At 43.4% G+C, this 25,270-nt stretch overlaps 1 protein-coding gene across 1 annotated transcript in view; it reads right to left on the reverse strand.

Moving 5' to 3' along the window:
- Positions 1-25,270, reverse strand: part of LOC136676794 (otogelin-like) — a 474,914-nt gene that overhangs the window by 91,846 nt on the left and 357,798 nt on the right. Inside the window, exons 42-46 of the mRNA XM_066654019.1 lie at positions 20,979-21,199; positions 20,579-20,717; positions 18,859-19,047; positions 7,448-7,657; positions 3,797-3,901 (exon numbers count right to left, since the gene is read on the reverse strand). Coding sequence (XP_066510116.1) covers positions 3,797-3,901; positions 7,448-7,657; positions 18,859-19,047; positions 20,579-20,717; positions 20,979-21,199 — 864 coding nt within the window. The remainder of the gene's footprint in view (positions 1-3,796; positions 3,902-7,447; positions 7,658-18,858; positions 19,048-20,578; positions 20,718-20,978; positions 21,200-25,270) is intronic.

Below are 25,270 nucleotides of genomic sequence, written 5' to 3' on the forward strand. Positions count from 1 at the left end.
TTCTTCATATTCTATTGGTCAGTTTCAAACAAAACACAACATTGATGGATGCACAAATAAACCAATAAGCCTTTTTTCACACAGAGCCTACCTGGAATCATTGGGCGCAAGGCGGAAATACACCCTGGAGGGGGCGCCAGTCCTTCACAGAGCAACACAGACACACATACACATTCACACCTATGGACACTTTTGTGTCGCCAATCCACCTACCAACGTGTGTTTTTGGACTGTGGGAGGAAACCGGAGCACCTGGAGGAAACCTACGCGGACACGGGGAGAACACACCAACTCCTCACAGACAGTCACCCGGAGCGGGAATCGAACCCACAACCTCCAGGCACCTGGAGCTGTGTTAGTGCAACACTACCTACTGCGCCACCGTGCCTGGTCAGAACGGATATGGTCAGAACCATTGATGAACTTGAGCAGTATATTTTTGATCATGAAGGTCTCTGATTCCAATTCCATATTCCAATGATTCAGTGCTTGAACATTTAGTAATTTTTTGGTCACAAAAATCAATTATTTGAGTATGTAAGTATGAAGTATGTTCTTCAAGATAAGCAATGTCTTGAGCGGAAAACAAAATAATTAGCTGACATACTTCTAAACATGCTTTTTAAATAACAAGACTGAGAAAAATGCAAATTCTTCTGTGATGCTGGGTTTCTCGTGTTACAACTATCAACTCAGTTGTTTATGACAGCAGTGAGAATAGACTAGACAATAGTGAGAGCTGAAGAAGAGAAAATAATTCATACCGTTTCCTCTAATGAGATGGCATGCAGCTACAGGTTCGAGGCTTGTACTCCTGTACTTGTGCTCAATGGTGTCTGCCTGTAAGATGACAAAATGGACACAAGGGGCGCTCTAACAGTCAGAATGACGGAGCTGCCCACAGCATTGCCTGTGTGCATTCTGTATATATCGTCTTGCGCTAATATATCAGCGGATGCCGATTACATAAAAAATGCCAAAAATCAGCCAATTAATCGGCCGGCCTATATATCGGTCGATCACTATTCAAGGCACCTTTAGTTGAACCTTTAGAGTGCAGGGCAGGCGTGCCTGTGATTCACCAATTATAGGGAGATCCAGCAATGGAGAAGGCCACAGGCTCATTCGTATTGGTCGCCCCATTACGGTTGTGTCTCTGGCAAATAGCTCTGGGACAAAAGAGGAATAGCGGATGGCTGCAATACAAAAAGGCTCCAGAAAGTTCTAAGTGTCTGGGAAGTTCTCTGTTCACACTGTCCCAGCATCATCTCCTTCTTAATAACTCTCCCAAACCTAGTTCTAGAAGTAGACGGCAGTTCTGGAATGTCATACGTTGGCAGCGGTTGAACTGTTGGATCCTGCTCCTGAACAGGGGTTGAAAACTGCACATGTGCAGGGCTGCTGCTACCCTCTACATCTGTGTGCATAGAAATTAGATAGCATTGGTTGCGTCTCACTGTGTCATTGTGACTGAAACTATTGTACAGTGGTGTGGCTCTATTAGCAAGCGGAGCAAAATAAGGATTTACAGCTTTCTTGAGAAGAGACTTTACAGTTTATACAGCACACGTAGCCTCACCGCTACTTTGGGGAAACTTGGGGCTGCTGGTAAGGTGGTGGAACCCATAGAATTCAACGAAGAATACAAAGCCTTACCCAGAGAAATATGATCTGTTGTCAGTCATCTGCGTCTCCAGAACTCCATCACATGCAAATATAGATTTTAAATACACAATCACATCTTTACACCTTTAACGAGTTAAGTGGGCAATCTCCACATAACTGGAGTAATAGTCCACTACCAGCAGGTAAGTTTTGCTTCCCAGCATAAACAAATCTGCTTCTAAGATCTGCCATGGTCAGTTAAGTAAGTGAGGCAGCATGAGAGGCTCTTTAGGGTTCTGGGGCCCCTTGATGCATGTTCTACAGTTGAGTAGCATTTTGTTTAGCTGCTAGTTCAGGCCAAGCCACCACACTGACTGATGTGCCCACTCTCTGCATGTCAAGCCCTGGTGACCTTTATTGCAGTTTTGCCAGGATCTCATTCTTCTCTTCTTCTCATTGGGGAAGTGATAACAAGCCTTGTTCCTTTCAACTGAAGACCATCTTGTACTGTGAGAAATGCAAGTTCTGACAAATATTGTTCCAAAGCAGGTTTTTCAAGATTATACTCTGACCATTCATTAGCGCACAACTTCATAACATTAGAGCACACACAGTCACCCTTGAGCTCCTCTCTTAGGTGGTCCAAGGGTTAGGGTTAGGTTCCGTCATTGGGAGATGACGGAATTGATATATATGCTTGCGTCTTATAGAAACTCCCTTTATTCCTGCCTCACATTTCCCCCCATTGGAGCATGTGACAGTGTATCCACTGTCCACAAACGTTTCCCCTGTACATGTAAGAATATTACATCAGCCACATTCTGAACCACTGAATAAGAGGAGGAAGGGTATCTAATGCTTGCAATTCAAAAGGTTTCAGCAATGGTTTATGGTCTGTTTCCAGTTGAAAATGCTTGCCAATAAGGAAATAACTAAATCTTTTACACACCCAGGTTAGACTCAAAGCCTTTTTCTCCACCTGTGCATATCATTGTTCTGTCAGGCTAAGAGACCTTGACACACAGGCCACTGGTTTTCACTCCTTGTGTTTGCACATGATGAACCTCGCTTGCTCATAAATTTTCTTACCAATAAAAGGAGCTTGAAATCCATCATGTACATCACAGTACTTTTTCTGTTGGGCTTCAGTTAGGGGCAAGCCATGCAGAATGTCACCCGTCTCGTCACTCATACAGTAAATAAACGTGTTCACCTGGTTTTCCTCACAATGTTCATGCAGATTACTTGCCAGTCTGAACAGCTCAAACCATCTAGTTCATTTCCCACAATCTTGAGGCTTTGGCTGTATGCTGAATGTTGCGCTGTGCCCTACTGTGCTCTGTGTAACAGCTGCACTTTGGCTTTTTGCCATTTTATTCTGTTCCATTCTGCTCCTCTGTTGCTTGCACTTCAGGAACCATAGTACTCAGTCTCTGCTTTAGCTAAGCTACAGAACTTCTGACACCATGTTCTGTTTTATAACAATAAACATAGTGAGTCAGAGCAGTAATTTGGCCATTAATTTGAGCTTGAATTTTCTTATCTCACAGTTTTCACAAAACATACTTACACATACAAAACATACAAGTTAACCTTCACTCTCCCAACTCCCCCATGCATGCCCTTAAAGGTTCAGCAACACTACACAGAGCACCAGTATGTCCAAAATCATGACCAATGGAGATTTGAGGTGATTTAAACTGTGTTAAAACTCAAAAACCAATCAGGTACAAAAATCAACATATGCTGCCATATTCCTTGTTTCAGTAAAACGATACCAAGCCATATTCTCTGTTACACCAGAGTGGCTTTGTAATCAAAGACTGCATGTGCCAAACCAGGTGAAAAATATCAATGTATACATAAACTAATAATAATAATTAATAAATAATCTTTTTTCTGTTCTCAGTTGATTACTAAATGTAAAATGAAGGTTAGTCCATGGAACACAGTGGTAAAGCTATCCCAGCACTTTTGCAACATTGCAAGCATAAATTTTATATAAGCAAAAATATAACAAACCTAAAAATGTAACTGTTCAAAACACTAAATATCTTGTACTGTTTTCATCTGAACATAATCAATACATTTTTGCATCTTACATCTTATGGTTAACAAGTATTGGGATTTAGTTTTTTTTTTTAAGTACTACTAACTTGCATGCACAACCAAAGACCATTTTTGAGCTTACCGCATGCATACTCTGGACAGCAGGAGTCATGTCTGAAGTATGACACCAACTTCTCTCCAAATTTACACTGCAGAGGAGCTGCCTCACACACACTGTGGTTGCAGACTGGAACACAACACAATGTTCAGAAAATATAGCATGTATATACAAACCAGATTCCAAAAAAGTTGGGACACTAAACAAATTGTGAATAAAAACTGAATGCAATGATGTGGAGGTGGCAAATGTCAATGTTTTATTCATAATAGGACATAGATGACAGATCAAAAGTTTAATGTAACATTTTAAAGGAAAAATATGTTGATTCAAAATTTCACAGTCAACAAATCCCAAAAAAGTTGGGACAAGTAGCAATAAGTGACTGGAAAAAGGAAATTGAGCATATAACGAACAGCTGGAAGACCAATTAACACCAATTAACACTAATTAGGTCAATTGACAACATGATTGGGTATAAAAAGAGCTTCTCAGAGAGTGTCTCTCTGAAGCCAAGATGGTAAGAGGATCACCAATTCCACCACTGTTGCACAGAAAGATGCAGCAATACCAGAATGGTGTTACCCAGTGTAAAATAGCAAAGACTTTTAAGTTATCATCATCAGTCGTGTATAACATCATCAAAAGATTCAGAGAATCTGGAACAATTGCTGTGCATAAGGGTCAAGGCCGTAAAACTCTACTGGATGCTCGTGATCTCCGGGCCCTTAAACGTCACTGCACCTCAAACAGGAATGCCACTGTCAAGGAAATAACAGAATGGGCTCAGGAATACTTCCAGAAAGCATTGTCAGTGAACACAATCCACCGTGCCATCCGCCACTGCCAGCTGAAACTCTACAGTGCAAAGAGGAAGCCATTTCTAAGCAAGCTCCACAAGCTCAGATGTTTTCACTGGACCAGGGGTCTTTTAAAATGGAGTGTGGCAAAATGGAAGACTGTTCTGTGGTCAGATGAGTCACGATTTGAAGTTATTTATGGAACACTTGGACGCCATGTCATCCGGACCAGAGAGAACAAGGATAACCCAAGTTGTTATCAATGCTCCGTTCAGAAGCCTGCATCACTGATGGTAAGGGGTTGCATGAGTGCTTGTGGCATGGGCAGTTTGCATGTCTGGAAAGGCACCATTAATGCAGAGAACTATGTTCAGGTTCTAGAACAACATATGCTCCCATCTAGATGTCATCTCTTTCAGGGAAGACCCTGCATTTTTCAACAAGATAATGCCAGACCACATTCTGCAGCAATCACAACATCATGGCTACGTAGGATAAGGATCCGGGTACTGAAATGGCCAGCCTGCAGTCCAGATCTTTCACCTACAGAGAACATTTGGCGCATCATAAAGAGGAAGGTGCAACAAAGAAGGCCCAAGATGATTGAACAGTTAGAGGCCTGTATTACACATGAACTTGAGAAACTGGTCTCCTCTGTCCCCAGACGTCTGAGTGTTGTAAGAAGAAGGGGGGATGCCACACAGTGGTAAAAAATTGCCTTTTCCCTACTTTTTTGGGATTTGTTGACACCATGAAATTTTGAAACAACATATTTTTCCCTTAAAATTATATATTCTCTCAGTTTAAACTTTTGATCTGTGATTTGTGTTCTATTCTGAATATAATATTAGATGTTGGCACCTCCACATCATTGGATTCAGTTTTTATTCACAATTTGTTTAGTGTCCCAACTTTTTTGGAATCCGGTTTGTACATAAGAACATGCCTTTGTGCATTGGTAAACTTGCTCTTTGCGATGGTCTTAAATGTAATAAAGTCCTGGATGGGGTCTTTGATTAGCTACACTTTTGTATCCCAGATTCATTGGGCCTTATTCAATAAATAATACAGAATGAATACATGGTCTAGGAAAAGAAATTTAGTGTCTATAATTGCTGATTTTGTCCTGGAGCTGAATTTAGCAGACAGAGCTCTGTTGAGAAAATATTTAGAGTACTGTACTCTTTTGTAAGTTGCTTTCAACTTCGTAGACTAGGGCTATTTTATTCAAATTCAACTGCTTCCAGCAAACATCCAAACCTTCATCCCATAGTTGGCTGAATATAATCAAAAACCTAAACAATTGATTAAACCTGTTTATTTCACTGTTGGCATGTTGATGGCATTGCATGTTTCTCTGAGGTATTTAAACACACCTTTTATGCATAACAATGCTTCATTAAGGTTAATTCATTCATAATCTGTAACCGCTTATACAGTTCAGGGTCGTGGTGTGTCCTACCTGGAATCACTGGGCACAATATGCCCTGGAGTTTATTTATTGCTATTCCAGTTTGAATCATTTTGCTTTGGTCCTAAAAGGGGTAAAGCATTAAGCACTGGTCGTTTGGAGGGTGCGTCACAGTGGCGCAGCAGGTAGTGTCGCAGTCACACAGCTCCAGGAACCTGGAGGCTGTGGGTTCGATTCCCACTCCGGGTGACTGAGTGTGAGGAGTTGGTGTGTTCTCCCTGTGTCTGTGTGTGTGTCTGTGTTGCCCTGTGAAGGACTGGCGTGCCCTCCAGGGTGTATTCCCTGCCTTGCGCCCAATGATTCCAGGTAGGCTCTGGACCCACTGTGACCCTGAATTGGATAAGTGGTTACAGACAATGAATGATTGAATGTTTGGAGGGTGAACAGATGCAGACTGGAGAACGATAATTGGGTGGGAGAGGATGATTTAGGCATCTGCTTCCCTGAGAAATACTAATACTTCTACTATTAATAATAAAAATAATAATAAAAAAAAACAATACAAATGAATATTTTGATGAAGCATACTTACTGTTTGTGCAAATTAAAATGTATTTCATTCAATATAATTTTTATTATGTAACTATGTTGGAAGCTTTCTGCTGTGATACATAAGATTCACGAGTGCTTCCTTATATGGTGGTCTTTTGAAATTCCTGGGCATAGTTTAATGTAATTTTATCCATCCATTATCCATCCATTATCTGTAACCGCTTATCCAATTTAGGGTCGCGGGGGGTCCAGGAATCATTGGGCGCAAGGTGGGAATACACCCTGGAGGGGACGCCAGTCCTTCACAGGGCAACACAGACACACACACACACACATTCACACCTACGGACACTTTCGAGTCGCCAATCCACCTGCAACGTGTGTTTTTGGACTGTGGGAGGAAACCGGAGCACCCGGAGGAAACCCACGCGGACACGGGGAGAACACACCAACTCCTCACAGACAGTCACCCGGAGCTGGAATCGAACCCACAACCTCCAGGCCCCTGGAGCTGTGTGACACTACCTGCTGCGCCACCGTGCCGCCCCATGTAATTTTATGCAGTCTGTAAATTATTCTACAAGCGCCCAACTGTATTCACAGATATTTGTTAACTTTTATTCATTCACATGTTCCTCTAATAAATCAGAAGAATATGCAGCATTCATGAATCTAGTTAAATGTTTTCAGGAATGTCCATTTTCCTCCAAATTCCATCCATTTTTATCTGTCATGAGGCAAACTGTTAAATTGTTTCTCTGTAAAGTGTGTTAGCTCCCCTTTACCCCTTTTAGGACCTTCTCAGTGTTATTGCTGTACTAAGTTTGAATCCGTTTTCCAAATAATACATGCTCAGTGGTGGTACAGTGGATGTCCTGATACATGTGGATTTTGAAAATGTGAGTAACTGACCACAGACTCTTTTTGGACAGCAGCTGTTGTCATCTGCAAGGCTAATGCTGAATTCTCCTGTTCGTGTGCAGGCTGGCTGGGAAATGTCACTGCAGTTCAATTCTACAGGTACAATGCCATCACTATCACACCTGTACATACAGCAGCCATTCTCTGATGCCTTCCAAACTTCACCCAGAGCATGTGGTGCTCCAAAACTGTCTGTACAGGCTGCAAAATACATCATCAAGTAAAGGAAGTGAAAGAAAATGAAAAAGAACATAAAACACTATGAAAAAACACAAACTGCATTTAAAAAAAATATAAGGATTATATGAAAAATGTAAAAATAAAAATAATGAAATGGCATACAAATCATTTACACTGTATATTTAATTGAAAATAAAGTAAAATCTTTCAAATATTGAAACAGAGGTTTTTTTTTTTTTTTTTTTTTTTTTTTTTAATGTTTTGAATACATTCTAAATTTGATGATAGCAACATGTTGTTGGGAAGAGCCAAAGAAAAAAAAAGTATTGATTGGCAGAAGGTCAGCCAACATGGGTCTTTCAGAAATATTTATGAGGAGGGATTCACCAATGTATAGGCAAATAGTTCAACAATTCAAGAATAACACTTTTGTAATGTTATAAAATACTAAAGAACTTGACGATTCTTATGGATTTCTACAGTACATAATATCATTAAAAGATTTAGAAAATCTGGATAATTCTTTAAATGCATTGGACCAGGCCCAAAACTGATAATTGTTGGCTATAATCATAAAGGCTTTTGTAGTGGAAATCACTGCAAACCAATGTTTGTTTACACAGTTCATCCCTGCATACAGAAATTACTGAAATTTTGCATACTACAAAATAGTCCCCATACATAAAGAGGATCCTGAATTTGCACACATGGCATGCATGACTTGAAAGTCAGTGAATGCAACAATAATAGTGCACAGTATATACAGGATTTGAAGCAACATGCTGCCATACAGACATCTTTTTCCTTTTTCTTTTCAGTTGGATTACAAATCCTTGCTACTAAACTATTCCAGACATCTCACCCACTGAAAAACAACTGGAGCATTATGAAGTGAAAAACACTGTGATAGAGACCCCAAGCTGTTGAGCAGCTGAAGTTCTGTAACAAGGAAGAATGGGGAAACATTCCACTTTCAGAACTACAGCAACTGGTCTCTTCAGTTCCCAAATACTTACAAATATTTGTTAATAAAAAAGGAGGTGCTGCAACAAAGTGGTAAACATGACCCTGTTGCTAATATCAAATTCAGGCAATATAGGCAAATGAGTTCTTCCTCAGCTTCAACATTTAAAAATGCCCTCTTTATACTATTTTCATATAAACCCATAAAATATATGATTTGCACATCATTTAATTTTTAATCTACATTTTGCAGTGTCCCAATTTTCTAAAAGTGGGGTTTGTATTTGCCCCTTCTCAGATTATTCTATTTTGCAATTTGTCCCACTCATTTCAGATCAATACATTTTTTAAATAATAGACCAGGCTAACTGTCATGATCACGAAGCGGACTGACTGAGGGCGGAAGCACTCGCTAAAACACAGTAATAAACTTTAATAAAGGAAAATAACAAAACAAAGAGACTTGTAACAGAAGGAAAACAGGCTAAACTGGACACTAGGAAATAAACAGGGCAAACGGGACAGACAGATAACAAAGCGAAACAACGACTAAGGTAATGAAATGACGACGGGGGAAACTTCGGAGACAGACAGATAACATGACCGACTTGACATATAACAATGGAGAAATGTTCGACAAACAGGACGTGAGACAAGGGGGCTTAAATACTAGACACAGACAAGATGCACCTGGACAGATAACGAGGGGGCAGGTTAACAAATGACACAGACGAGGAGGCGGAACAAAGGCAGAGACAAGGACAATAACAGACAAAGCCATGTGCAGATAAAGCACATGGCGGGGACCACAGAACTGACAGGACAAGGGTGTGACAGATGCCCCCCCCCCGAACACGCAACTCCCGGGGCGCGTACACCTAAATACCCCAGGAGCTGGCACAGGAGAGGGCATGAAAAACAAGACAAGACAACAAACCAACGGGTGACAGGACTCAGGACAATACGGGAACAGACACTGGAGCTGGGGACATGATAGGAGACTGAACAAGAGACTGAAAAAAGGGAAAAGGAGACAGGACTTGGGATTGGAAAGGACTCGACTTGACAGGAGTGGACACATGAGACTTGACAGGAGACTGGACAGGGTTTTTGACATTGGACATGACAGAAGACGGGACAGGTGACAGGACTTGAGACAGGACAGAGGGTTGAAACGGGGACTGGACTGGAAATGGGACTTGAGAAAAGACAGAGGGTTGAAAGGGAGACTGGACTGGAGACAAGACAGGTGACTGAACGCTGGACGGATATGGAGACTGGACATGTTTGGGGACAGAAGACTGGACATGGGCAGGTGACAGGACAGGGGACTGGAATGGAGACAAGACAGGTGACTGAACACTGGACAGATACGGAGACTGGACATGACAAATAGGGGACTGAACATGATACAGGACAGAGGGTTGAAATGGGGCCTGGACAGGACTAACAGGGGACTGGACAGGACTTGGCAGGGAAACGGGGACCAGAACATTGACGGGAACAGACACAAACACAGTGACAGGGACTGGGACAGAGACAAAGGCAGACATAGGTACTGGGATGAGGACAGAGACAGTGACCAGGACAGGGACAGACAGGGGAACCAAAATAACTGGAGGGTGCCCAGGACTGGCAAATGTCTGTGGGACAGTCTGAGGAACCAGCCTGGGCACAGTTCTGGTCACGAAGCGGACTGACTGAGGGGGGACGCACTCGCTAAAACACAGTAAAGTTTAATAAAGGAAAATAACAAAACAAAGAGACTTGTAACAGAAGGAAAACAGGCTAAACTGGACACTAGGAAATAAACAGGGCAAACGGGACAGACAGACAACAAAGCGAAACAATGACGGGAGAAACTTCGGAGACAGACAGATAACATGACCGACTTGACATATAACAATGGAGAAATGTTCGACAAACAGGACGTGAGACAAGGGGGCTTAAATACTAGACACAGACAAGATGCACCTGGACAGATAATGAGGGGGCAGGTTAACAAATGACACAGACGAGGAGGCGGAACAAAGGCGGGACAAGGGCGGAGACAAGGACAATAACAGACAAAGCCATGTGCGGATAAAGCACATGGCGGGGACAACAGAACTGACAGGACGAGGGCGTGACACTAACACATAACACAACATGCTGTTTTTAAATGATGACTTCATTAATACAGGGGAAACTGGTGCTCAGCCCAGCCTCATCTGATGTGAAAAATTATTATCCTTAAGCTACATTAGTTAACCAAATTCAGTTCAACTAGACACACCAAGACATAACTGCTGCTAGAATCCATAAAATCTATTAGTTTGGCCAGGGTTTCAAATCAGAGTTACCAAGTTTCATTACTGGGACTCCAGGCAATCACAGTGCCTATTTCTGTGCCTATTATCGACAAATGGAAAATAAATGACAAACATTCCCAGAAGTCACCCGAAAATTTCTCCAAATATGAAAAAAAAAGTTAAGGCCTCACTTAGGGTCAGGGTAGGAAATTGCACAATGAGAAAGACAATGAGCAAAAATGACATGTATGGGAGATTTGGAAAGAGCAAATCACTGCTGAGTAAAAAGAACATTACACTAAATAAATAAGTAATTGTAATTCTTAAAATCAACAGAATGTTCTTGGTCATCTTTTTTCTTTGGTGGTAGATCATCTAGTATTTATTTTTAAATAAAATGAACAAGAAAAACACTGATGCCAGTCTTACATACTATGAACAAAATTTTTATTTTCTGCATTTTTCTAGTACAGACCACACCCGTAGAGGCTGAAACCGGGAGGTGAACTCAAGTTGTTGGGCAGGAGTTTAGGGTGGCTTATGAATGCCTATGAAGCCAGACCCCCAAAAATTTACAGGAATGCTGGTCATTAAGTGTTACAGAATGGACAGGTTCAGGTACTCTGGCCGAGGGTTTCATTGGTGTTCTGAATGAAAGGGGTTAGTGAGTCTATGAATGAACTAATAAGCACCTTGTGAGGTGGTAGAGGAATAGCATTAGGCTGAATAAATTGAATGTCTTTTATTGATTATGATGACTGGTAATTTGAGTATTTAAATGTCGCAGCGGTAAAGGGGTAATATTTGCACAATGCGATAGAATCAGAGTTGGTCTTAAGATGGCCAAGATTATCGCACCAACGGAAATCAAACTGACCAACTACTGATTTTAAAGTATCACCAGCTAAATGTGATTAAGCTACAGTGTAAGAATAATAGTGACATTAATCTGGGGCCACCATGATAGTGCATCAGACTGAATGCATTGGACAGAGTGTTACTAAGTCCTCAATGTAATTGATGGTGGTTGTGTAATGGTGAGGGGTGTGAGGCTGGCAACAATAGATGAAAAATGGATTAGTAGCAGCCTTGTAGTAGAGTACTACAGAGCATTAATAAAGCAATTAATACAGCGAGATATCCTTCGTTGGCAGGTATTGACATGATGGTGCCTTTCGAATGGCATAAAGGGAATTGAGAATGTAAGGGTGATCTAGAGGGATGACAGATGAAGCCAAATAAGAAGCCCAAAAAGGGTCAGCACTGCAGGAACGGTGAGACAGAGAGAAGGCAGTTTGTCACAGAGGAGCAAGCCCTGAAAGAGACAAAATCCAAAAGGTGCTGACGAGCTCAAGCAAGGTGGCAAGGTAGAAAGTTGACTCAAAGATAGCAAAGATGCCTAGATGGTGATGAAAAAAAAACAGGTGCCAGAGGAGGTTAGAAGCCAAGAGCAAAGTGGCTGCATGTGAAAGGGTGAACTGAATTTGAGGTAGCGTCAAGTGGTGGGTAGGGGGGCTGGTCCAAGGCAACGCCTGAGAAGAGAACATAAGCTGAAACTTAGGGGCTCAGAGCAGCGTGGTTGCGAAGAGGAGAGGCTAGGTTGAAGGCCCACAGCAGCTGGAGGAATCAGTATGAACAGTACCATAAGAGGCAGGGTGAGTTGCAGTCACTAGCAGAGAGATGAAGGATTAAGGTCCTCGGAGGCACTAGCTGGAAAGTTAGATGCTGAGAGCAACTTGGTTGCCAAGAGGAGAGAATGGGGCGAAGGTTCATGGCAGAACCTGATAAGGAGTGAGGGCTGAAATTATAAGATAGGAGTAGTGTAATTGGAAAGAAGCGAGGCTGGGCCAAAGGTCTGTGATAGGAGAAAGCACGAGCTGCAAAGCTAGGTGAGAGTGCAAGCCGTACAGTGGACGCAGGGTGCTGTTTGTTTGTGAGGGATGAGTGTCCACAGCAGCTTCTGAGGAGAGAGCGCAAGCTGCAAATTTGGAGGCGGGCGGTGCGGCCACAAAGCTAGGGGTTGGAACGAAGGTCTGCGGCATGAAAGAGGAGGGCTATAAAGGAAAATGCAGGATGCAGCGAAACCACAAGGGGATTAAGATGAAAGTCCATATTAGGTAGATGGTGTGCTGCAAAGGAAGGGGCGGGGTGTGGGACAGCCGCAAAAGGGAGAGGATTAGGACATGGTTTGTAACAGCACCTGAGAAGACGATGAACTGGAAAGTCAGAGAGAGTGCTGCAGCAAAAAAAGGGGGGGGGGGGGATGAAGGTCCACCGAAGCACCTGAAAATAGAGCAGGGGCTAGAAGCTGTAGAGCAGCACAGGGGAGGAGTACAATAGTGAACAGCAGCATCTAAAAAGAGAGCATAAGCTGGAAGCCGGAGGGTGGGAGAAGCACAGAAGCAGAGGAGTCGGGATGAGGGTCTGCAGCAGCACCGATTAGGAGGAGCCGATTTAGAATGAAGGCTTAAACATGCTGCCTGCTTTCTTTTCCAACATTTTCAAATAGGACCATCTTGGCAAGCAGTGTAGGTGAACTGGTGCTCTGGTAATGTGCGTAAATATTGCAGCTTCCAAGCCATTATCTAATGCAGCTCAGGTAGTTATATTATTATCAAAACAGCCCTCTAAGGCACCGACTTTTGAGACAGCAAAGACTATAAGACATTGAGGCTAATGCCTCCAGCTTAGACAGGGTAGACGAAGAATGCTCCAGCAGGGGGCGTTGAGTCTGAGATAGGAGGTTGTGACGTCATCGCATTGCTGCACAGGGGCTCCATACGCTGACAGATGGGTTTCTCTCATTAGCTGAGTGAGCGAAGGGGACGTCATTGTTTCAGAGCACGTTACTTGAATGTTTGGCCGGAGAGGAGGAAATGGGAGGCTCAAGACACAGCAGAACTCTTAACAGTGCAGCAGCAGCCATGACGATGATAGATTCGTATTCCCCAAACATGAGGCAGTCCTGTAGCAGCGTAGCTGGAGATGAAGGTAAGAGGAGGCACAAAATCCAGCGTCGGAGGCAGATGCGGAGGGTCACTCAGGAAGCCGGTTGCAGTGGGAGGAGAAGCAAGACACTGGAGCACCGATCCGGAGTGGGAAAGACCGCAGAGCATAGAACAGACGAAGCGCGACAACGGCCGTTTGTAACTTCAAATACCAGGCAGTCCCATAGCTGTTTGGCCAGAGAAAGGGAAAAACAGGAGGATAGGTGGGCTTGATAATGGCCAAACACGGCTCCAAATATGAGGATCAGCAGAAATGGCCCAGCGCGGAGGAGTGAGCTGACGTAGTGAAGCAGTCAAGTCTGTCTCCTGAACTAAACGTAGCAAGTATCACGGATCACAGGCGGACTGACGGAGACGGACGCACTTGCTAAAACACAGAAAACGTTTAATTATAACGAAAGAAATAACAAAACAACGACAGGCGACAGTTGATACAACAAAACACGAAATGAAACGAAACTAACACATAGACAGACTAGACTGGGGAACGAAACGGTGAAAGGAAATGAAACAACTGGATTTGAAACAACTAAAGTCAAACTGCAGAGACAGACAGACAAACTAAATAACACGACTGATACGACTAAGGACAAAGGAGAAATGTACGACAAACAGGACATGAAACAAGAGGGCTTAAATACTGACACAAACGAGACACACCTGGACAGATAACGAGGAGGACGGGTTAACACATGACATGGACGAGGAGGCGGATCAAAGGTGGGACGAGGGCGGAGACAAGGAAATAAACAAAACATAGCCATGTGCTAAAAGGAGCACATGACCGGGGACAACAGACTAGACAGGACGAAGGTGTGACAGATGCCCCCCCCATGAACGCGCAACTCCCGGGGTGCGTACTCCTAAACCTCCCAGGAGTTGGCACAGGAGAGGGCACGGAAAACAAAACGACGGAAGACAACACTCAAGACTAGACAGGAACAGACACAGGAACTGGGGACACGACAGGACCGGATAAATGAGATGGGACATGGGACATGACGGGAGACTGACAAAGGGGGAAAACAAGAGACTGAAAAAGAGACGAGAACGGACTGGACAGGACGGGAGTGGACACATGAGACTTGACGGGAGACTGAACAGGGTTTTTGACATTGGACATGACACTGGATGGGAACAGGGACTGGACAGAAGACGGGACAGGTGACAGGACTTGAGACAAGACAGAGGGTTGAAAGGGAGACTGGACTGGAAACAAGACAGGTGACTGAACACTGGACGAACACGGGGACTTGACATGTTTGGGGACAGAGGACTGGACATGATTAACAGGGGACTGGACATGTTTGGGGACAGACAACTGGACATGGACAGGTGACAGGAAATGGGACTGGAGTGGGGACAAGACATGTGACTGAACATTGGACTGATACGGGAACTGGACAGATGACAGGACTGGGTGCTGGGAATGGACAGGAGCAGAGACTGGTGACAAGACACTGGACCGGACAGAAACTTTAGACTGTAAAGGGGTCTGTGACTGGACAGAAGACAGGACAGGTGACATGACACTAGACTGCAACGGGGACTGGACTGGAGACGGGACAGAGGGTTGAAACGGGCTGGACAGGACTAACAGGGAACTGGACATGAGACAAGACAGGTGATTGAACACTGGATGGATACAGGGACTGAACATGTTTGGGGACAGATGACTGGACATGATTAACAGGGGACTGGACCTGAGACGAGACAGAGGGTTGAAATGGGACCTGGACAGGAGACGGGACAGAGGGTTGAAACAAGGACTGGACTGGGGGCAAGACAGGGGACTGGACTGGACTAGGCAGGGGAACAGGGACCAAGACATTCAGGGGGACAGACACGAATACAGTGACCGGGACAGGGACAGAGACAAAGGCAGACAAGGGCACAGGGACAAGGACAGAGACAGGAACCAGGACAGGGACAGACAAGGGAACCAATATAACAGGGGGGTGCCCAGGACTGGCAAATGTTTGTGGGGCAGTCTGAGAAGCCAGCCTGGGCACAACTCTAGGGATCGGCCCCGAAGTCCTTCGGGCCGACCTACGGACATGACGGCCACAGTCACGGGGACAGGAGCGGCCGTAGCCACAGTCACGGGGACAGGAGCGGCCGTAGCCACAGTCACGGGGACAGGAGACCCTGCAGTGACGTCCACGGAGACAGGGGGCCCTGCAGTGACGTCCACGGAGACAGGGGGCCCTGCACTGACGTCCATGGAGACAGGGGAGCCTGCAGTGACGTCCACGGAGACAGAGGAGCCTGCAGTGACGTCCACGGAGACAGGGGAGCCTGCAGTGACGTCGTCCACGGAGACAGGGGAGCCTGCAGTGACGTCGTCCACGGAGACAGGGGAGCCTGCAGTGACGTCTTCCACGGAGACAGGGGAGCCTGCAGTGACGTCGTCCACGGAGACAGGGGAGCCTGCAGTGACGTCGTCCACGGAGACAGGGGAGCCTGCAGTGACGTCGTCCACGGAGGCAGGGGAACCTGCGACGACGTCCACGGAGGCAGGGGAACCTGCGACGACGTCCACGGAGGCAGGGGAACCTGCGACGACGTCCACGGAGACAGAGGAACCTGCGACGACGTCCACGGAGACAGGGGAACCTGCGACAACGTCCACGGAGACAGGAGAAACAGCGACGACGTCCACGGAGGCAGAGGAATCTGCGACGTCGTCCACGGAGACAGGTGAAACTGCGACGATGTCCACGGAGGCAGAGGAATCTGCGACGTCATCCACGGAGACAGGAAAAACTGCGACGACGTCCACGGAGGCAGAGGAATCTGCGACGTCGTCCACGGAGACAGGAAAAACTGCGACGACGTCCACGGAGGCAGAGGAATCTGCGACGTCGTCCACGGAGACATGAGAGACTGCAACGACGTCTACGGAGGCAGAGGAATCTGCGACGTCGTCCACAGAGACAGGAACGGCGGGTACCGCACTCACGGAGACGTGAGCGGCGGACGCCGCCTTCAAGGAGACCTCCAGGCGTGCCATGAGGCTTGTAAGCTTCTCCTGGAGGTCAGGAGGGAGTACAGAGAGGTGCTTGGGAACTGGGGGCCTAGCGACGACGTCCATGGAAACAGGAGAAACTGCGACGACGTCCACGGAGGCAGAGGAATCTGCGACGTCGTCCACGGAGACAGGAGAAACTGTGACGACGTCCACGGAGGCAGAGGAATCTGCGACGTCGTTCACGGAGACAGGAGAAACTGTGACGACGTCCACGGAGGCAGAGGAATCTGCGACGTCGTCCACGGAGACACGAGAGGCGGGCGTCGCGCTCACGAAGACAGGCGCGGCAGGAGACGCCGCGTTCATGAATACAGAAGTGGCTGGAGACGCCGCTTTCAAGGAGACCGGAGCGGCCGTAGGCGCCGCTTTCAAGGAAACCGGAGCGGCCGTTGGCACCGCGCTCACGAAGACAGGCGCGGCTGGAGACGCCGCTTTTACGAGGACAGGGGTTTGAACTGCTCGCCGGGCTCGCGCTGGAGCTGTAGAGGGTTTAGCGGGTTTCACAGGCGCACCCATTAGATCCCTCAGTGGTGCGCCCCTGTTAGCCCCACCTCCGTCGTCCCCCTACCCTTAACCCCCCCAAAAAAATTTCTCCGGACCTGAGGGGGTAATCGACCATCGAGGGGGTGACTCCACCACGTTTCTTTCGGCGATTCCTTCTACTCGCGCTGGCGCAATCACTCGATTCATGGATCACGGGCGGACTGACGGAGACGGACGCACTTGCTAAAACACAGAAAACGTTTAATTATAACGAAAGAAATAACAAAACAACAACAGGCGACAGTTGATACAACAAAACACGAAATGAAACGAAACTAACACATAGACAGACTAGACTGGGGAACGAAACGGTGAAAGGAAACGAAACAACTGGATTTGAAACAACTAAAGTCAAACTGCAGAGACAGACAGACAAACTAAATAACACGACTGATACGACTAAGGACAAAGGAGAAATGTACGACAAACAGGACATGAAACAAGAGGGCTTAAATACTGACAAAAACGAGACACACCTGGACAGATAACGAGGAGGACGGGTTAACACATGACACGGACGAGGAGGCGGAACAAAGGCGGGACGAGGGCGGAGACAAGGAAATAAACAAAACATAGCCATGTGCTAAAAGGAACACATGACCGGGGACAACAGACTAGACAGGACGAAGGCGTGACAGCAAGTTTGTCCGATGCGAAAATGACGTGAATTTGCGGGGTGTATATTTAGGGCTGAGAGGCGGACTTCGGGCTTGGTCGTACTCCCAAAATTATGTTATCACATAACTTCAATTATTAGTCCTGCCCTCCATATTTTCTGTACAACACAATCACAAAATAAAAACCACAAGTAAACAAAGACACTGATATGAAGCACAAAAGCTGCTCCAGCCCTTCCATTTCCTGTTTTTGAAATGTCAGAAACACCTCTGTGACCATGCTATATGGATAATGGTGGTCCTGCAAAACTAGGTTTGCCTAGTTTCTCTTTGCTCTTGTTTCATTATGGGTTATATAGGTTTAAAATAAAAATGTATCATTAATAAATGCAATGACCATTACAAAGTTATTTTTGTTTAATATCATTGTTTTAATATTATATCACAATTAGTTTGATGATCTAAAATATCTGAGTGTGACAAATATACAAACTTTTTCATAGAACTGTCTATATTCAGAAAAATGGAGAGAGAGATAAGACAAGAGAATAATGAGACTTTAAAGAGGAAATGAGGGGGAGTGAGAAAACATGACATGGATAGAGAGATAGATAGATAAATAGATAGAGAGAGAGAGAGAAAGAGAGAGAGAGATAAAGGAAGAACATTGAATGAAAGAAATATGCAGAAAGAGAAACAGAACGCACAAGAGAAAGGCATAAAATAAACTGACAGACAACAAGAAAAAGTAAAGGGAAGTGGGGCATACCACACTTAATAGGTGGAATGCAGAGTGTGGAGTGTAGGCGATGAAGGAGAGTTCCCTCAGGACAAACACAGCCCTCAGCCATGCCTGAGAAATGCTCAGCATCAAATTCAAAATCCTGGTTTGGACAAGACGGAGCTGTGCAAGCAGGCAGACATGCTTGGTAACGCAATGTCTCAGGGCACACAAACGCTACAGAGAACAAACACCAACACACATCCTTAAACACAAAATCATACCAAAATAACCTATCTGCACTATGAGATAATTTATGAAAATCTTTTCATGATAACAATTGATTAAACTTCCTTTTATTTTTATAATATAGTACTACATTTTAGTTCAGTTCAAATTTATTTTTATTGCTTATTAAAAATGCTTATTTTTTATTTCTAAACACAAACTGAGCCTAGTGATTCCAGGTAGGCTCTGGACCCAAAACAACCCTAAATTACAGAAATGAATAAACGATTAACGATTAAGCTGAGGTGATTCTGTCAAGAATAACATCCCTCCAATGGAAGAAAGAAACCTTGAACAGATACAAGACTCTACATGGGAATCAATGGGTTTGATATCAAATAATTAAATGATGCATGGCAGGAGCAATATAAACTAAAAGAGGGCATTTTTCATCATTCACTGTTTGTAACTTATGCAGTTCAGGGTCGCAGTGGGTCCAGACCTACCCAGAATAACTGGGCACAGGGTGGTAACACACCCTGGAGAGGGCCCCAGTCCCTCACAGGGCAACACAAATACATTTGCTCACATACTCACACCTACAAACATTTTCGGCTAGCCTAAAAGAGTGCTTTGCTAGAGAAAATGCAAAATGGTAGCACATTTCAAGTGGTTTCCATGTGTTGTAAGGGCACTCATGTTATTCTGGGTATAAGATGTTTCAGGTGGTTACTATGGTTTCTGCTATGGTATTTCAGGTGAATAGCTGTCAGGGATTTCTCCTGCATTTCAAAACTGTAATTACCCATTCAGCCAGTGGGTGTTCACTCACCATCAACCGCATGGGTAATGGCTGACTTTGATAAAATCTGTAGTAGTGACAGTGAATATTAATCCATGATGTATATCTGCATAGTGAGTTTATGATTCTGTAAGTTATTAATTTGTAATGGGTATCTGAGTAACAACCAGACAGAGTGAAAAAATGAGTAGCTGCGGCAATCATCTAGCTATTATCATTCCACCTATATTTTGAAGTCTATATTCCTCTTACAGTCTTCAAGATATTAAAATTTTAAAAAGCAGAGTTTGAAACCATGACCCAAGCCACACAGACTGAGATGGGGCTGCAGCCACAGCACCACAACATCAACCAAGTGGGATATAATAGGAAACACCTAACAACAACCTAGCAATCACTAAGCAACATCCTAGCAGCCACAAGCCACAAATGCCATAGCAGATACCTAACTAGAACCTACAAATACCCTTGTGCAGCATGTATTACCAGTAATCACATTTCATGAGATTTTCCCAACCCGCTGGCACATGGAAGCCTAATATTGAGGAAGCTAAAACACTTGATTCAGTGTTTATTGTACAACAAGAATTTTGTCCTTAAGACAACAAACAAAAACAAAATTGAGCTGGCAATTTTGGTTTCAGATTGTTTTCAACATATAAGTTAATTAATATTGCTTCTTCAGAAATATGATTTTTGACAGTAATTTGTGAAAATGTATTTCCTGTTGAAACTTACGACAGAATTCTGGGCTTCTCCACTCAATGCAGATGTTGAACTTGTGGCAGGAAGCAACATATGCAGCTAGAGCCACACAGGGATTATTTACATACTCTGCATCACGTACCCAAACTTCACAGAATATGCCTGGTGGAACCTGATACAATGCACACACACAAAGCACAGCTTTAGCATATGTGAGATTTGTATGTTTGAGTGATGTTGTGCATCTGAAATGGGTGAGCATATTATGGGTTTAAACTTCAGGTCAAAGATGTCAAGATTTTTGTTTCACAAAAGCACACTTAAAATAGTCATAGTTATGAAGCTAAACAAAGTTACAAAAAAGATTAAAAAGCTTCATAAGAATATATATATATATATATATATGGGAAAATAGGTTTAAGATGTTATGTACATATGGATGACAGGCAATGAAGGTGAGGTTGTTGAGCATGTTAATGCAGTTGGAGCAGTCACTGGTAGAGCAGTTGAAATCCCTCCTCCTATTTTGACTAATATAACTGGTGGTGTTAGGAACCTGCCAGCTATCAATGAACGCTGCTGGATCTTCAATATCATCCATAACAGTACCGTTGGACAAAGTCAGATCATTTAATGGGTTACCGTCACAACAACCTGCAGGAATAGATGAAACAGCAATTAAGTTTGGATTTCAGAATGAAAAGAAATTGTAGAATATTTTTCTTAATTTTATTTTATGCTGAATATTCCCAATAGTAAGGTTTTTGGATCCAATGAGGCTGGTTGGATGTGTATGTTAAGGGCTTGGCAGTATGCCCAAAAATGTGTTTTTGTATTATAAAGATTTCTGGCAGTTTCAAGGTATGTATATTTTTCTTTGTGTCTGTGTGAGAGAGTTATTTTCTGTTTCTCAAAGTTGCTGGTAAACAACCCCTCTTTCATAACCTCAAGTCAGTCGCAGTGTGGGTGGGTTTATTTTAAATCATGAAGAAGCTAAAACCACCCTGGTTTTTCTGTACATGCACTAGCCTATTGCCACTAGCAAAAGGAGTGCTAACTGTTTGTGCTCTGTGCTTTTTTGTTGCATACTGTATTATGGTATGTAAAAAATGCAGATCGTAGGACAAATTTTAGATGGTATACTGAATTAAACAGTATACTGGATAGCATCAGTATGTGTGAAAAAAGGAGTGTAGTGCTATGTTGTTCTGTCATTGGCACTCACAGATTGAGCACAGTGGCCTCCCATCATCTGTAAATTGAAGATGTTTGAAACCACTGGGACTCTTCCTAGAGCTGGCCAACCGGCCAATCTGAGTGATCTAGGTAGAAGAGCCTTAGTCAGGGAGGTGACCAAGAACTCTAAGGTCACCTTCTTGACTAAGAAGGAAAGAGGAGGACCTTCCAGATGGATACCATTTCTCTCCTCTGTAAATGTCACGTCAGGATTTTTTGGAGTTTGACAAAAGGCACCATAAAGACTCTGAGACCATGAGAAACAAAATCATCTGGTCTGATGAAACAAAGATTGAATTCTTTGGCCTGAATGCCAAGCATCATATCTGGAGGAAATTAGGCCTGCATGTAAGCACATATGCGGTTTGTGTGCTACATGATCAGGTATGGCTAGCCCCTGTCAGAACTCAGGTGCAGTGCACTGTCCTCATGCAAGGTGTGCGCTGTTTTATTTTCCCTGCTCACGATTAGATCTGATACTATAGATGAGGCTGCTTCTCTTGGTAAAAAACATGCTAGATATTCATTCATTCATTCATTGTCTGTAACCACTTATCCTGTTCAGGGTCACGGTGGGTCCGGAGCCTACCCGGAATCACTGGGTGCAAGGCAGGAACACACCTTGGAGCGGGCGCCAGTCCTTCACAGGGCGACACAGACTAACACATTCACTATGTGTCTATGGACACATTTGAGTTGCCTATCCACCTACCAACGTGGGAGGAAACCGAAGCACCTAGAGGAAACCTACGCAGACAAAGGGAGAACACAACAAACTCTTCACAGACCCAGAGCAGGGCTCAAACCCACAACCACAGGACCCTGAAGCTGTGTCACTGTGCCACCCCATGCTAGAAATTTATTGCAAAAAGCATTCTAGTTTTCCCACTATTAAAAGCTTTCTAATGGTATAAGTGCAATATGTTTAAAGTTCTGTGACCAGATACATTAAAGTGGAAAAGTTCCCTTAAGGTTGCCCTTAAACCTCCCTTAAAAGTTAAGTGTGTTGCAGAATGCTTTAAGTGAAACCTATTTTTTTTTTCATAAGGAAATCATCATAAACCCCTAGATGTTCCCTTAAATTCCTTAATCCAGTTCCATAATCCAAGGTTAAGTGTTCCAAAATGCTCCTTAACTGTTAAATATCTTAGAATTATTTAATATATAAAATAGGATAATAATATAAAATTATATATATATATATTATCCTATAAAAAGGATAATAAAAATGATTTACATCATTCCAGTTTTTGTGTATTTTAGCAATTTGCATGCTATATGCATTTATATTATTGTCTGATAATAAAAATTTAAATGTAGTATTATAATGAACATACAGTTCATTATAATACACAGTTGATACACAGAAAATCAAATTGTAAGATTTTTAAATAATAAATAGAATAATTTGCATTTTATTGCATGAACTATGTATTTGTTCACCTACCAACCAGCATGAATTCTGGCTCTCACAGACCTATTCTGCATTAATTACCTGTATTAATTTCACCTGTTTCAACACGTTACCTGTATTAAAGACAACTGTCCACACATTCAAACAATCACACTCCAAACTCTCCACCATGCCCAAGACCAAAGAGCTGTCTAAGGACTCCAGGGACAACATTGTACACCTGCAACTCCATGGGCTACAGGACAATAGGCAAGCAGCTTGGTGAGAAGGCAACAAGTGTCGGCACAATTATTAGAAAATTGAAGAAACACAAGATGAATCAGTCTTTATTTGTCTAGGGCTCCATGCAAGATCTCACCATGTGGGGTAAGGATGATTCTGAGAAAGGTCAGGAATCAGCCCAGAACTACATGTGAGGACCTGGTCAATGACCTTAAGAGAGCTGGGAACACAGTCTCAAAAATGACCGTTAGTAACACACTACGGCCATCATGGATTAAAATCCTGCAAGACAGGCAAGGTCCCCCTGCTTACACAAGCAAATGTCCAGGCCTGTTTGAATTTCACCAGTGACCATCTGGATGATCCAGAAGAGGCATGGGAGAAGGTCATGTGGTCAGATGAGACCAATATAGAGCTTTTTGGTATCAACTCCACTTGCAGTGTTTGGAGGAAGGAGAAGGGTGAGTACAACCCCAAGAATACTGTCCCAACCGTGAAGCATGGGGGTGGAAACATCATATTTTGGGGTGCTTTTTGCAAAGGGGACAGGACGACTGCACCGTATTGAAAGGAGGCTGGATGGGATCATATATTGCAAGATTTTGGCCAACAAGCTCCTTCACTCAGTAAGAGCATTGAAAAGATGGGCATGGCTGGGCCTTCCAGCCTGACAATGACTTTAAAAACACACACCCAGGGCAACTAAGGAGTGGCTCGATAAGAAGCATTTCAAGATCATGGCGTGGCCTAGCCAGTCTCCAGACATGAACCCGATAGAAAATCTTTGGAGGGAGCTGAAACTCGATGTTGCCCAGTGGCAAACCTGAAACCTGAAAGATCTTGAGAATATCTGTATGGAGGAGTGGGCCAAAATCCCTGCTGCAGTGTGTACAAAATTGGTTAAGAAACAAAATTTTCTGTACCAAACATTAAGTTGTTTTTCTATTGTATCAAATACATATTATATGCAATTATGTACAATGTGATTTTTTTTTTTAATCTGTCTCTCAGAGTTGAAGTGTACCTACAATAAAAATTACAGACCTCTCCATTCCTTGTAGGTGGGAAAACTTGCAAATTCGGCAGTGTATCAAAGACTTATTTTCCCCACTGTATGGTGTAATGTATGTTTTTGAAAGGGTGTTCTCTAAAAATTATAACAGTGTGACAAATTTTTATATCATGACAAATATTGAGATTTATATGGTGACAACATTTTTGAACATATTGTGCAGCTCTAGTGCTATGTGAACCATCTTTAATGTTCTTTTAACAGCTCCTGTCAGGCCCTTGTCAGGAAATAATTTCATACAAAAAAAAATAATAAAATAGATAAATAAATAGAATACTTTGCTCTGCTGGAGGCAAAGTCAAAATGTAAGAGACATTTTATACTATTAGTTTGATTATCCCTTCCCAATAATTACTTATGCCCTAATGCCCCTCAAATGCGCACGCCCACCTAAGTGTGCAAAGCTTTAGGGTATTCTATCCTCCCGGAAATACGCAGCAGACAACAGTTTTTGAAGGGAATTACCAATCTGTGTTTGGATCCAACCTGAGGTGTCTTTATAAAAGTGAAGAACAACCTGAAGCATAGGGAAGTTTGTATCTTCAGAGTTATATAAAGCTCTGAACTTTAATTATAGTAATTTTTTTCATTATGTTACTGAAGACTGATAGGACTAATAATGTTTGATAGAGCTAATAATTAAGGTAGTCCTTAGAAAACTTGTACACATACAACATTGTGAGGTTATGTTTATCTTCAAATAGCCATACTGTTATTATTTTATTAGATTATTTTATCTGTTTCTAATAATGATAATGCAAAAAAAAACTAAAACAAAAAA

This window comes from Hoplias malabaricus, chromosome X2 (genome assembly GCF_029633855.1).
Source record: "Hoplias malabaricus isolate fHopMal1 chromosome X2, fHopMal1.hap1, whole genome shotgun sequence".
Taxonomy (NCBI): Eukaryota; Metazoa; Chordata; class Actinopteri; order Characiformes; family Erythrinidae; genus Hoplias; species Hoplias malabaricus.